Source organism: Lathyrus oleraceus, chromosome 7 (assembly GCF_024323335.1).
Source record: "Lathyrus oleraceus cultivar Zhongwan6 chromosome 7, CAAS_Psat_ZW6_1.0, whole genome shotgun sequence".
Classification (NCBI taxonomy): Eukaryota; Viridiplantae; Streptophyta; class Magnoliopsida; order Fabales; family Fabaceae; genus Lathyrus; species Lathyrus oleraceus.
In genome coordinates, this window is record NC_066585.1 from 292,951,974 (window position 1) to 292,965,298 (window position 13,325).

Here is a 13,325-nt window from a genome sequence, read left to right on the forward strand (position 1 = left end):
AAATGTTTGTGTGGACTGTTGGGTTTGATATGAGCTTTTGGACTTAGAATTAGGCAACATTCCGTATGCAAAAGGGACTTGGCCAATGCCAATATTTCTGAGATCAAGTTTTGGTGATTTGAGCTTTCATTTGATGCAAGTATTGGAATTCACATGAATTCATCTGCTACATGGTCTTGATGAAACTGTTACTTTGATCTCATGCCTAATGTCTTATTCTAAGCAAAAATCAAGAAGTATTTCATCTGATACATGAGAAGACAAAGAAGACGGTTAGCTATGGATTTGTTTGCTTGGATGGGGCCATATTTATTTGATGCCTTTCTCTTCATATTTCTAATTGCTTGCTGATTATGAGTCCAAAGGGAAAGTGGGTTTTATATATGACATTCTTGTATGTTCGATTGCATCCCATTGGTCAGATCTTTTCAACTCTTAACTTTTAATTTTATGCTTAGGATTAGTCTCTTCATCTCCTCCCACTTCTTAAATTTCAAAATCTCTTCCCCTTTTCAAAATATTTCTTTGCTTGTGATTTTAAAAGTTAGACTTTATTGTAAATTAGAAACTTTGGCCTTATGCCATTGCATTTTTAAACTCTTTTCTTAAATCAAACTTGTAAATGAATCTAATCATATTGACTTAAAATTTCAAAAGACAAAAAGAGCTAACACTCATTCAAACTTTTGGACCCTTTTTGTCTCTTTTAAACTTAACTTTTGATTAAAAATAATCCACTCATTTTGAAATTGATACCACGAACTACGAGGTTTTGATACCTCCTTTTTATGTTGGTACGTTGGCACAAGCCCGAAGGTCTTGTCAAACACAAAAAAATATAATTAATGAATTCTTTTCTCATCCCCACACTCTATTTTTGCAAACATCTTTTATACCAAAAATACATAGACACATAAGAAAGGGCTCCCTAGGAGTACCTAGGACACTTTGGATGCTAACACCTTCCCTCTGTGTAACCAACCCCCTTACCTGTAATCTTTGTCATTTTAGTAGTTTTGATTTGAAAACTTCTTATCTTTGGGTTTTGTTCGTACTTTTCCTTTTTTCCTTTGGAAACAATAAAAGTGCGGTGGCGACTTTGGTTTTATTGACGTTAAGTTTATCCATAGCTTAATGGTCATGAATTTACCGCTACAATTTGATCATAGGTCTCATCAAACTCAATGGATCTTGGGTGTTGATGGGGGTGAAAACCCTAATCCACCAAAATGGATGATTAATTTTGATGATGACATGATCAATGCTTTGATCCAATTCGGGTGTGAGTTTCTCTTGTCTTCTTCTTCTTCATACCTTTATCTTTCTATTTATTTTGATCTATTGGATGTTTGTGTCCATCTTGATCATGATGTGTGAATTGGTGCTTGATGAACTTTCATTATTTCAAATCTACCTATTAATTGATCATGGATCATTTAAGTTACTTTGGATTGATGCATAAGTTTGTCCTAAGTATCATGAAGTATACATTGAGGTAATGAACCACTATCCTAGCCTTTGTGCTTGATCAATCCTTTTTTTTTCTTTTTTTGTGGCATAACTTTAAGAGAATGATTTACATATCATTTCTCTAGCATGTTTTGACACAAACATTATTATTGACCGACCTCAGATAGTTGTGACTTCTATATAAGTCAAATTATGATTGCTTAACATAGCGTTAAATTTGTCCCGAAAGCAAGTCATTTTCATAAGTGAGATTGTAAGTCTCCTACTCCTCATGGTATTGTATGAAAAGTATTGTCTCATTTTCACCTATGAGAGCTAGTGGAATAGTTATTGATTTTATCCAAGTTGGAGCCCTTCTCATGGTGATGTATAGGTTCATATTTTCATAACCAAATCATCTTTCCTTATTGATCACTAATATAATTTACTAACATTTTATTATATTAACTTTATTTTAATGTTATGTATCTTATGTTCTTTATCTCTTTTTCCATTTATTTTATACTTTTATTTTCGCATCACATATCATATTGTTTATTGCTTATGCTATTTATTCTTTGTCCATTTTGACTTATTTTTCTTTTAAGACATTAGTAAAGGAAAAAACCCCTAAAAAATTGGTTCTCTTGATTCATGGACTTGTGGTTACTATCCTTAACATTATTATGGACTTATGGACTTAGAACTAAGATCTTGACCCTTGCTTTTGGGAATTTATTATTTGAGACCTTGGAATTCATCTGGTACCTTTGACTTTGGACTTCTTTTGGAAGACTTAGCTTGGTTACTTTGGTTTCATCTGATACATGGATTATTCTTTGCTTTCTTGGCTTGCTTGAAGCTTAAATAGAAAGGAGGGAATTCTTGCTTGACTTATGTCATAAAGCTTGTTATCTCTTGGTTAGATCTTTCCTTCCTAGATTTTACTTTATTCCCTAGGATAATCTCTTCTTCTCCTCTCCTTCTTTGGTTTTCAAAATATCCTCTCTCTTTTCAACACTTTCTGATTTTCAAACTTGAACTACTTTCTCAATAAACTTTGACTTTTGTCAAGTGATCTTCAAAAACCTTCTTCTTAATAAATGCTAACTCATTCTAAGCATATTCAAAACAAATTTCAAAAGGCTTAAAAAAGGCATAACTCATTCAAACTATTTTGTGCCCTTTGTGCACTTTTTCTTTTAAAAACTTTTTTTCTCAAAGTTTAGACGCGAGTCGTTTCAATAGTTGAGATGTAATTCTCTTATCCTCATAGTATTGGCGATAATTCTTTTCCATCTAAAAGAGCTAGTGGCATATTTGTTGATATTTATCCAAGTTTTAGTCCTTCTCTATGGTGATGCAAAGTTCTCATACTTGTGGGTGATTAGTTGAGTATTCTCCTTAAAATGACAAAAGGTTTTTTCATTAAAATGAATCAAAGCAAACATCTTTGTGACTTTTACCACAAACTACGAGTTTTTGATCCTCCATTTCACTTTGTTGGTACGTAGGAATGAGATTCTAAAGGTATCGGCAAACACAAAATTATAAAAAACATTTCTTTTCTTAACCCCCACCCCCACCCCACACAATCTTTCCCAAACAACACCATTTTAAGCCAAAATCCACAGATATTCAAAGAGCTTCCTATAGAGTACTATAGATGTTTAGGGTGCTAATACCTTCCCTTTGAATAATTATCCCCCGAACCTTTATCGCTTTTTATTAGTTTTGTTTTAAAAGCTTCTTTGGGTTTTTTTCCTACTTTTTCCCTTTCCTTTGGAAATAATAAAAGTGTGGTGGCGACTCTTGCTTTATGAGTTAAGTTAATCAATAGCTTAATCTCAAACATTTTACCGCTACAGTTGGAACCTTTCTAAAAGAAGTGACAAGTTAGATAAGCAGTTGCCAAAAGAAGATCAAAAAACAGAAAAATCATCCATAAACACCTCCATTTGTTTTTCAAGCATGTCAGCGAATATGGATGTCATACAACTCTGAAAAGTAGCAGGTGTCGTACACAACCCAAAGGCATCCTTCTATATGCAAAAATACCATAAGGACAAGTGAATGCTATCTTCTCTTGATCCTCAGAGGAAACAACAATATGATTATATCTCGAGTATCTATCCAAGAAACATATGATCAATAAAAGGGAGAGGAAAATGATATTTCCTTATTGTAGTGTTAAGCCTCCTGTAATCAATACACATATTCCATCCAGTTACTGTTCCAGTGGGGATCAATTCATTTTTCTCATTTAGAATCAGTGTTGTTCCTCCTATTTTTGGAACCACGTGTATAAGACTTACCCATGAGCTGTCAGAAATCGGATAAATTAAACCTGGGTCTAACATCTTCACCACTTCCTTTCTCACTGCCTCTTTCATTGCTGGATTTAGTCTTCTTTGGGGTTGTACCACTGTTTGGGGATCATCCTCCATCAGTATCTTGTGCATGCGTATTATGGGGCTAATCCCTTTCAAGTCTCCAATGGTCCATCCTATAGCACTTTTATATTTCTTTAGTACATATACCAATTTATTTTCTTCTAGTTCCTTCATCTCGAAGCTTATTATTGCCAGACATTTTTTCTCAGAGTCTAGAAAGACATACTTCAGATTCTAAGGTAACTGCTTCAATTTTGCACCTGTCTCAGATTCCTTTTTGTTCTCTTCTTCCAATGGAACACTTAAATCCACCCACCGGTGTGGTTTTGATCTCACCCATTGAGGTTGTTCTTACAATATGGTCAACACTTCTTTCTCTTTTTCATCCTTATTTTCCTCTATTTCTTGGGTTGGCAAACTAAGAACTTTTTCCAAAGGTAATTTAGGGATTTGGCTCTTAACAGATTGGGTTACCACTGTGTCTAGCACCTCAACTGACCTGCTTGTTCCCTCATTATCTTTGTATTTCATATTATTCCTAACATCAATTTTTATCTCTTCCTAATAAACTTTAAGGGTCATGGTTCCCTCCTCAATGTCTACCATGCATCTCCCTGTTTCTAAGAAAGGTCTTCCTAGAATTAGAGGTATCTCTTCGTCTTCAGGCATCTCAAGAATAGAAAAGTCAAGAGGAAACACAAACTTATCTATTTTTACCATAACATCTTCTACTATACCATAAGGCTTATTTACCGAGTGATCAGCAAACTTGAGTGTCATTCTGGTATCGTAAAGTGAACCTATTCCTAACTTCCTATAGATGGACAAAGGCATAAGGCTTACACTCGCTCCCAATTCAATCAATGCCATATTGAATTTTCTATCCCCAATTATGGATGAAGTAGTGACTGAACCCCTATCTTTCTTTTTTACCAGAATCTTCATACCTTGCAAAATAACACTACAAGTTTTAGTCAAAAGTATAGGTTCAGTATCAATGGTGTGTTTCTTGGAGATGATGTCTTTCATGAATTTGGCATATATAGGCATATGCTCAAGTGCCTCAGAGAATTGGATATTGATTTCAAGCTTCTTAAACATTTCTAATAACTTCTCAAAATTATTTTCATGTTGATCCTTTTTCTTATTTCTGTTAGGATAAGAGAGTTTGATGGTCGGCTTCGGCTCTTTTGATTTTTCTTTCTCTACCACCTATCATGTGACTTCTTCTTCAGGAACTTTTTATTTTTATTTAAGTTTTAGGTCCACTTCCAGAAGATGGTCTTCTTACCCTGGTTTTTATTCTGGGCTTTTAGTTGACTTCCCATTCCTAAGTGTCACATCACTCACATTATTATGTTCAATTGGATTAGTCACTGTTGAACTAGGAAGATACCCTTGTGCCTGAGTACCTGTTATTTGATGTGCTATCTGACCCATATGAACTTCTAGGTTTTTAATAGATGTTGTATTGTTCCTTTGATTATTTCTTGTCTCTTTTTGAAATTGGGAGTTTTGAGATGTCATCTTTTCCATGGCTAATTCCCAATCTGCCTTCTTAGGAGCTTATTGCTGATATTATTGTTGGAACTGACTCTGATAGTTTTACGAAGGTCGAAACTGTTGTTGATTATGATACTAAATAAGAATCTGCTTTTGAATATTCTCATGTTGGTCTTTCTAGGAGAAGTTTGGATGATTCTTCCAACCTGGATTATAAGTATTAGAGTAAGGGTTGTTCTGCTTCAGAAAATTAACCTTTTCAATTTGTTGCACAGTTGCAACACAATGCATGGCATAATGAGGTTCACCTCAAATTTCACAACTCACATCTTAAATTGGTTGAACTTGAGCTACATGTCGAGTACCTATATTCATTTCCTTGAGTCTTTTTTCAACTTCTGCAACAACCTAGTCTTCTATCTTTATGCTCTAAGCAGCTAGTTTCAAATCAATATTTCCCTCTAGTTTGCTCACACTCCTATCATACAACTCTAAGTGTTCATTTACGGCAATGGCTTATATAATCTTCTTGATACTAGTGGTTGTTGTAAAATTAGATGAGCCATCGGCAGTTGTATCAATCAATTGTTTAATCTTCAACCTTAGGCCATTAACAAACATTTGCATTTGTTTAGTCCGATCCAAGTTGTGAGTCGGACAAACAACCAATAATCTCTCTAATCTCTTGCATGCATCACCTAATGATTCCCCCTCCTTCTGTTTAAAATTCATAATCTCATATATTTTCCTCAGAAAAACAGAGGCAGGAAAATACTCATTAAGAGAATTCGTTTCCATCTCTTCCCAACTAGTGATATTTCCAGCAGGAAGCGAATAAAACGATTCTTTTGCATCTTCAGCTAAAGTGAACAGACACATTCTCAACTTTTTGGCTTCTTCAAAAATCCCATCTATCTTTAAAGTAGTACTCATAGTAAGAAACCTTTGCAGATGTTTATTTGCATATTCGTTTATCTTCCTGTGAAATGTCTCTTCTCAAGCTGTCAGATGATTGTTGGGTGTAACTGCAAATTCTCCATATTTAGTGATTGGTTCACTATAGTCAGACGACCACCTAGGGAATTTTCTCTACCATAATCCCCCAGAAGTATTTCTTCAGCAGCTTCGGCCATAACCTCTTCTTCTGCTTCTCTATCTAAATCTGTATATGATACAACCAAGTCGTCTACCTATTTATCAGCCAATCATGCTTGCCTTGATTGTCTAAGCCGAGGGTGCAACAATCTCTCTAGTTCTGTGTCAAAAGGAAAATCAGTTGATGACTTTCCTCGCATACAAATATTAGCAATAACCAAATAATAATCAAAATAAAATACAATAATAATAAAAATTGAAATAAAATTTTAGTTGCAGAGCAACAAAATTTTAACTAAAAGTAAAATTGTAAACTCTATAATCTTTGGCAGTTCCCCGAAAACGGTGCAAAAAAATTGATCGGTAAATTAGTAAATGTACTAATCTTCAAACGTAGTAATAAGGGAAATTTTCCCAAGTTTCAATCCCAAGGACTGCTTAATGATACAAAGTTCGTGTTTTATCTTAGTTAAACAAAAGCCTTAAGGGTTTTGGATTATTTGTTTGAACAATTGAAAATAAAATGCAATATAAGGTAAAAACAACAGTTGAACTATTAAAATATATTATGAATAAACTTACTAGGGAATGTGTATGATTTGATTCATCAACAACAATAAATTAACCTTGCAACAACTTAATTCAATAGCATTGACCACCGGTTCTTAAGGGTGTTTAATCCTAAGTCCTTAGTGAGAAAACTTTTAATCATTCAAATTAATCCCTATGTTCATAGTAAATTACAAATGAAATTAAACCTTATTTTAACGAAGAATATTCTGGTTTCTACAGGGTATCCCTAAACCTAAGTGATATCTACGATGAATTATTCACAATTAAGAATTAACAATGGAGGTCAAACCTAAAATATTAACCACATATCATACTCAATTTTTCCGAAAGAGAAAGCATTAAGCATAAATTGTAAATAAGTCATATATCATAAAATCAAAGTTATTACAAGGTAAACATCTAAAACTGTATCATAAATCCGAATCAGGGACACCCCATAGCATTAGGGGATTTAGCTATACATAATCATAAAGAAAAACATGAAAAAATTTGTAGACATTACAAATCAATGAAACAAAAGAGGTCTTTGTACTCAAAAATCGTCCCACTCTTGGAAATTCGCGTTTTTGTTTTGCTATATAGGCAAGTTTGGGCTATTTTCATATTTCCACAGACGACGTCACCGCTCTGTTGTGGAACTAATAATTCAAAGGATTGCGAAAACTCCGACAGAGCAAAGCTTCCTAGACGATTCGGTGATGCGGTACCTTGGATTGGAGGTTGTGATATTGATGCTTCTAGAATTAGAGAGGTTAATCTTAAACTGACGTTGCTTATCTCAAGTTCGGTGAACCTAGGGATACCATGCATGCTTATCTCAAGTTCGGTGAACCTAGGGATACCATGCATGGTTAACTCTCCAACGTCCAAGTCAGTTAGAGTTCAAGATTACAATGATGAAAATAGAAATTAAAGATTATGTATATACCTAAAATCCCTCTATGAAGACATTTATACCTTGACCTCATTGGAACAGGGATAATAAATGTTGTTTATCTTATTCAACCTTTAACCTTCCATTATAGACTTGCCCCGTATTGCATCAATTAAATATCAAAAGTTGTTCATCATTGAGCACAATTATTCCATGTGCATTATAGAACCGTCCGTCTTCAAGTATTCAAGCCACTTGAGTCATACTCTTGAAGTTTAGTACTAGTGTAAAAAAGTTGAAACAAAAATCATATTAAAGTTATATTTAAATAAAAAACTTATATGCAGTTTGTAACCTAAATACTTATAATAAGATCTTATGTATAAAAACTTACATATGATAGATATTTTAATAGAAAGAATAAAAAATATTAAATAATTTTATATATACTATAAGTTATTTATTGAAAGAAACTAAAAAAACTTATAAGAATTTCAGGTGTTGCTTTTAGGTCTCTGTTTTTCTACACAAAGGTGAACAAAATCATTCAATACAAGCAAAGCATAAACATGAGTCCAAAATTCACTTCTGGAATCCTCTTTCTTCATCTACTACTAATCACGGTATCTTGATTTTCTCAATCTTTCTTGAAACTCTATTTACATATTATTCTAATTCTGATATTTTTTGCAGAGTTTTTATGGAAACAGAGCAAGAGAATTGGTTGAAACAGAGAACAAACTCGTGGATATATCAGAAAATGGCACTAATGAACCCCAAAAGGAACACAAACATCATGAACAAAATCATAATCACAGTCACATGGATCCTTCTGTTATGGTGTTTTTCACCTTACCAGATTTAAAAGTTGGAAAAAGAATTCAAATTTATTTTCCCAAAAGAAACCCTTCAACTTCCCCCAAGTTTTGGCCAAGAGACAAAGCTGATTCACTTCCCTTTTCATTGAACAAACTTCAAACCCTTCTCAAAATCTTCTCTATCTCTCAACATTCTCCACAGGCCAAAGCAATGGTAGACACACTTAATGAATGCGAGAGTAAACCCATCGAAGGAGAACTGAAATTCTGCGCCACTTCTTTGGAATCTATGCTAGATTTTACTCAAAGAACTCTCGGTTTTTCCAATGATCTTAAAGTTTATGCAACTTCTCATTTAACAAAATCAAGTGTGACTTTTCAAAACTACACTATATTAGAAAATATTGTTCGGATTTCAGCTCCGAAGATGGTGGCATGTCACACTATGCCTTACCCTTATGCTGTTTTCTACTGTCATAGTCAAGAGAGTGAGAATCGGTTATATAGAGTTTCGCTTGTTGGTGATAATGGGGATAAGGTTGAAGCTATGGTTGTTTGTCATATGGATACTTCTCATTGGGGACATGGTCATGTTTCATTTCAGGTTCTTGGTGTTGTCCCGGGAAGTTCGAATGTTTGTCACTTTTTTCCTGCAGATAATTTCATCTGGGTTCCAAAACTGCAAGTTCGTGGTGCTTCGGCTATGTGATTATATGTTTATGTGATTATATGTTTAGTAAAAATGTTTGATGTTTGAGTTTCTTTGTGATTGTTGAAATAATAGTCTCTTCTGAGATAAGTATTGTGATATGTAAGAGTGTTTGCTTTTTATTTTCAGTATCAATTCGTCAAATATATGTATTTCAAAACACTTTGTTAAACTTGTAACTGAGCCTAGTAATGAAGTGTAACTCACAATAAAGTTACATTTAAGAAAACAAGAATATAATGAGTTTGACAAATAGATATTTGATGGTTTTGGTCCGAATGAGAAGTTATGGGAAATCCTTTAAATTTAAACGAATGAACTACCTAGCTATTTGTTTAGCCCGAATTCCATAAAAAAAATGGTAACAATTACGTTTAAAAATAATAAGTGTTAAGAGTTTAAAATATACCTTCGATATATTAACTATATTGATTAAAGATGGTTCGACCACTTTGTCAGATGACCTGAGACATAGTGTATTTTAACGCTTACGAAGTCTAGTTTGGAACAATCTTAGGAATAAATCCATAATATTATGGTCATTCTCTCTTCGAAACATGTCCAGAATCTCGAAGAGGTTTGCACAAATTAACACTTCGACAAGGATCGAGTTTGACACGTCCATTAGATGTTGGGGACTTAGTGTATTTTTAGTATGTAAGTCACCCATACTAGGGATATTTTATAGGAGTCAATCAGAGACTCTTGATAGAGACAGTTAGAGGGTTTAAAGACAGTTTTAACATAATGGTTCAAAGACTCTCGATTAGCATAATGGGTGGTTTGCATCAGTTTTAACAATGAATATGCGTGGAAGCAAATTAGGACGTTGAAGCCCACATAAGGGGATACATGTCAAATCTTGTGGAAATAACTGTTGTCTAGGGTTACTATTGTATTAGTATATAAGTTAATCTCATTGTTGTGATCAGGGTCGCAAACTTCATTTATTCTCTAGAGAACTAAAGTATCTAAGTCACAGAGAGAAATCGTTTATGAGAAAAATGTATGTCTATGTCATTTCTTTAAGTCTTTTCAATTAAAGCATTTACTTTTATGATATTTATTATGTTTTTTTTGTCTAGTTTCTTCTTCCTGGTGATTTTACATTGTTTTAATTAGAATTTATGTTCAATTTTCAAACATCTAAGGTCCAACCACAAACATTATTCATTGTACTTTTATGTACAAATTGGCATTAGGTTTTTTTCGAGTTTAATTCATTTAGTGAACTAAAATTCGGGATTGTTTACTAAAAATACCAGTAAATATTGGCACACCCGGTGGAACCCTTTTATGCAAGAAATCTTAACTTTTGCAGAAAAGTGTTGTGTCTTCATACAAATGTTTGAGTGCGTATGTGTTTGAGATGTGGTAAAGTCAAAAGGAATAGTTTGATGAGTGGTAAATTTAAAAGGAATATGGCAACAAGAAAGTCAAAAAGTACTTCCCTTCCACAAAATGACGCATCAAATATAAAAGAAAAACCAACCGAAACGACGGTTGGTGGTGTGGGAACTTCAACACCCGTTGAAGTAACCGCTCTTGTTGTAAGCCAAATATCAGTTTCGACGTTATTACCAGAAGTGGGGGTTTCCCCCACCACAAGTAACAAGTGTTCCTAGTACTCCCAAGGTTACCCAATCAATTTTGGGAGATCCTAGACCTTCTTTTCTCCTAAATTTTATTCTACCTCATGTTGGTAGGGAATACCCTAATGGCATACCAACTGCAATGATGAAAGACCTACAAACTAATGTATCCATGTATGCAGATAATACAGTAACTGTTGCATCCCCTCTCAATCCATACTTAGCATCGGGATCTACCATAATCAATCTCAGTCGAATGGCCCAACCACTAGAAGGGTTAGCATATATGCCTCAAGTTATGACATCCTTAACTACTACTTCCCTACAGTCAATGAGGCAACAAATGGATGAGAGTAACTATGACATGGTTAACATGCTCACAATGCAAATTGGCACTGTATTCAAACGTCTGATCCAAAACCCTAACCATAATTACCAACAATCAACGAACTAGATGAGTTGAATTGTTGACTTTTTTAGTGCTCCTCAAGCGCCTACCCAGCCAGTGCCTAATAACAAAATACCACAACATGTTATATCTGTCGACCAACTCGTACCCAAGGTAGTCAAAGGTAACACATGTTAAAATGGCCTTGAGGTGGTTAAAAATGTCCAACAAAATAAATTTTGGGGGCAAAATAACATAGCCAATATACACCCTGAACCTCGAAATGCGAAATAATGCGAATATAAAACAACTACACGCATAAGGTGTCACTCAAACACAACATAAACCTACTCCGTAACACGTGTTATATAAAACATACAATAATTTTAAACAGTTGACATCACATGCTCGCCTTTACATAGGCTCGTCGCAGCGGAAAAAAATCAATCAAAGTAACTCAACAACCAAATAGGTCTCTTAACATAAAACATGGTTATGGCAAAATTCCTTCAACATCAACAACTTCAAAAAACAAATAAATAATGAGACCAGAATATTCGCCCGCCCAGTGTTATAGATCAAAGCAACAAAATCTAAATATCACATAAAATGGGAAAAAGAAGAACAATCTCAACACCATCCTTCAACTTCTAAGAAGCTACTCATTTACTTGCTCGTATGTACCCCAAGAAGGAGCACAAAACTACATAAATAACAAAAGACTAAGAATACGCTCAAAAATATAATGGTGAAAAGTATGCAAGGGTAGTCTAAACAAACATCAGCAATCATTTAACACAATTCAATCGCATACACCATAAAAGTATTTTCAATCACTAATATCAACATAATCATCCAATACATGTGCAAACAATGGATGCAATGTACTTAACACCATGACTTTACAATTCATGCGGTACCATTATGGACAACACAGGTCCATCTCGCTCCTAAATCTCTACCATAGGACCAGAGCACGTCAATTCGCTATTATCACCATAAGTAATGTTTCACTGATTCCCATCAAGAACCAACTACTCGCTCCTGAATCCACACCACCGGACCAGAGCACACCAAAACTAAACCAAATTCCGTACACAATGATGCATGATCGACATGAAATATCACCAAAGTATCACCATGCAATTATCTCTATTATGCATAACATCATTATCCATACAAAACAAGTGAATTAATCTAACATAACATGATAAACAACATCAAATACCTCAAAACAGTGTCCAGACAGTAGCCTAATCAGATCATAACATCAAAAATTGGAACCAACATTCAATTCTAAGCAACAGAGTGAACAATGGAGGGTGACGCCCGTTAGTGCCTCCAAAGCCATGACGAGCTGGTCGTCACGAGGGTGACGCTCGTCACCCTGAAGCAGAACACGTATTCTGCATTTTGGCCATGAAGTTCAATTCAGAACTCGGTTTTTTACTTCCCAGATCCCAAATCGAATAACAACAATCAGGAAAATGGTATATAATAATAACGAATCATTTACCCATCAATTAACACGCATTTTATTAGATTAATCATGGATTTAACATACTTTATTTATCAAAATCATCACACATATGAACACCAATTCATACCAACATCGTGGACAAGAACACACAAATTCCACGGTAAAACAGTGCATGAAAATCGCATAATACATCATATAATTCATGTTATTTCAGAATTTCGTTCATGTTGATTAATCATTTAACAAAAGGGAAAATATTATAAAAAACCTAACGGGATTAAAGATTTCCCTCTACCCAATCATGAAATCTACACAATATTAGGAGAAATCTCCCCTACCTTAGATTTTACAGCAAAACGCCTTCAAACTCTAACAATGGAGGTTCTACTAGCCCTAGCCTATTCCTTCTCCAAAAATTCAATTTTACGTATTCCTTTTTCTTCCAAAACAC

The 13,325-nt window shown here is 34.3% G+C and overlaps 2 protein-coding genes across 2 annotated transcripts; one reads left to right on the forward strand and one right to left on the reverse strand.

Moving 5' to 3' along the window:
- Window positions 1-4,403: 4,403 nt before the first annotated feature.
- LOC127103492 (uncharacterized) lies at window positions 4,404-4,943 on the reverse strand. The gene has a single exon (XM_051040744.1). It carries the CDS (start codon window positions 4,941-4,943, stop codon window positions 4,404-4,406), a length of 540 nt encoding a protein of 179 aa, XP_050896701.1.
- Window positions 4,944-8,343: 3,400 nt separating this feature from the next.
- LOC127101321 (BURP domain protein USPL1) lies at window positions 8,344-9,667 on the forward strand. Its single transcript, XM_051038697.1, has 2 exons — window positions 8,344-8,510; window positions 8,581-9,667. Exons 1-2 carry the CDS (start codon window positions 8,457-8,459, stop codon window positions 9,412-9,414), a joined length of 888 nt encoding a protein of 295 aa, XP_050894654.1. The 5' UTR covers window positions 8,344-8,456; the 3' UTR covers window positions 9,415-9,667.
- The last annotated feature ends 3,658 nt before the right edge of the window (window positions 9,668-13,325 follow it).

What these genes read in the sequence shown, in the direction of transcription:
- LOC127103492 (XM_051040744.1), bottom strand. Translation starts at nt 4,943, where the DNA reads ATGTTTAAGAAGCTTGAAATCAATATCCAATTCTCTGAGGCACTTGAG.
- LOC127101321 (XM_051038697.1), top strand. Translation starts at nt 8,457, where the DNA reads ATGAGTCCAAAATTCACTTCTGGAATCCTCTTTCTTCATCTACTACTA. An exon ending in TTCATCTACTACTAATCACG is followed by an intron (nt 8,511 to 8,580) that starts GTATCTTGATTT and finishes TATTTTTTGCAG; the next exon opens with AGTTTTTATGGAAACAGAGC.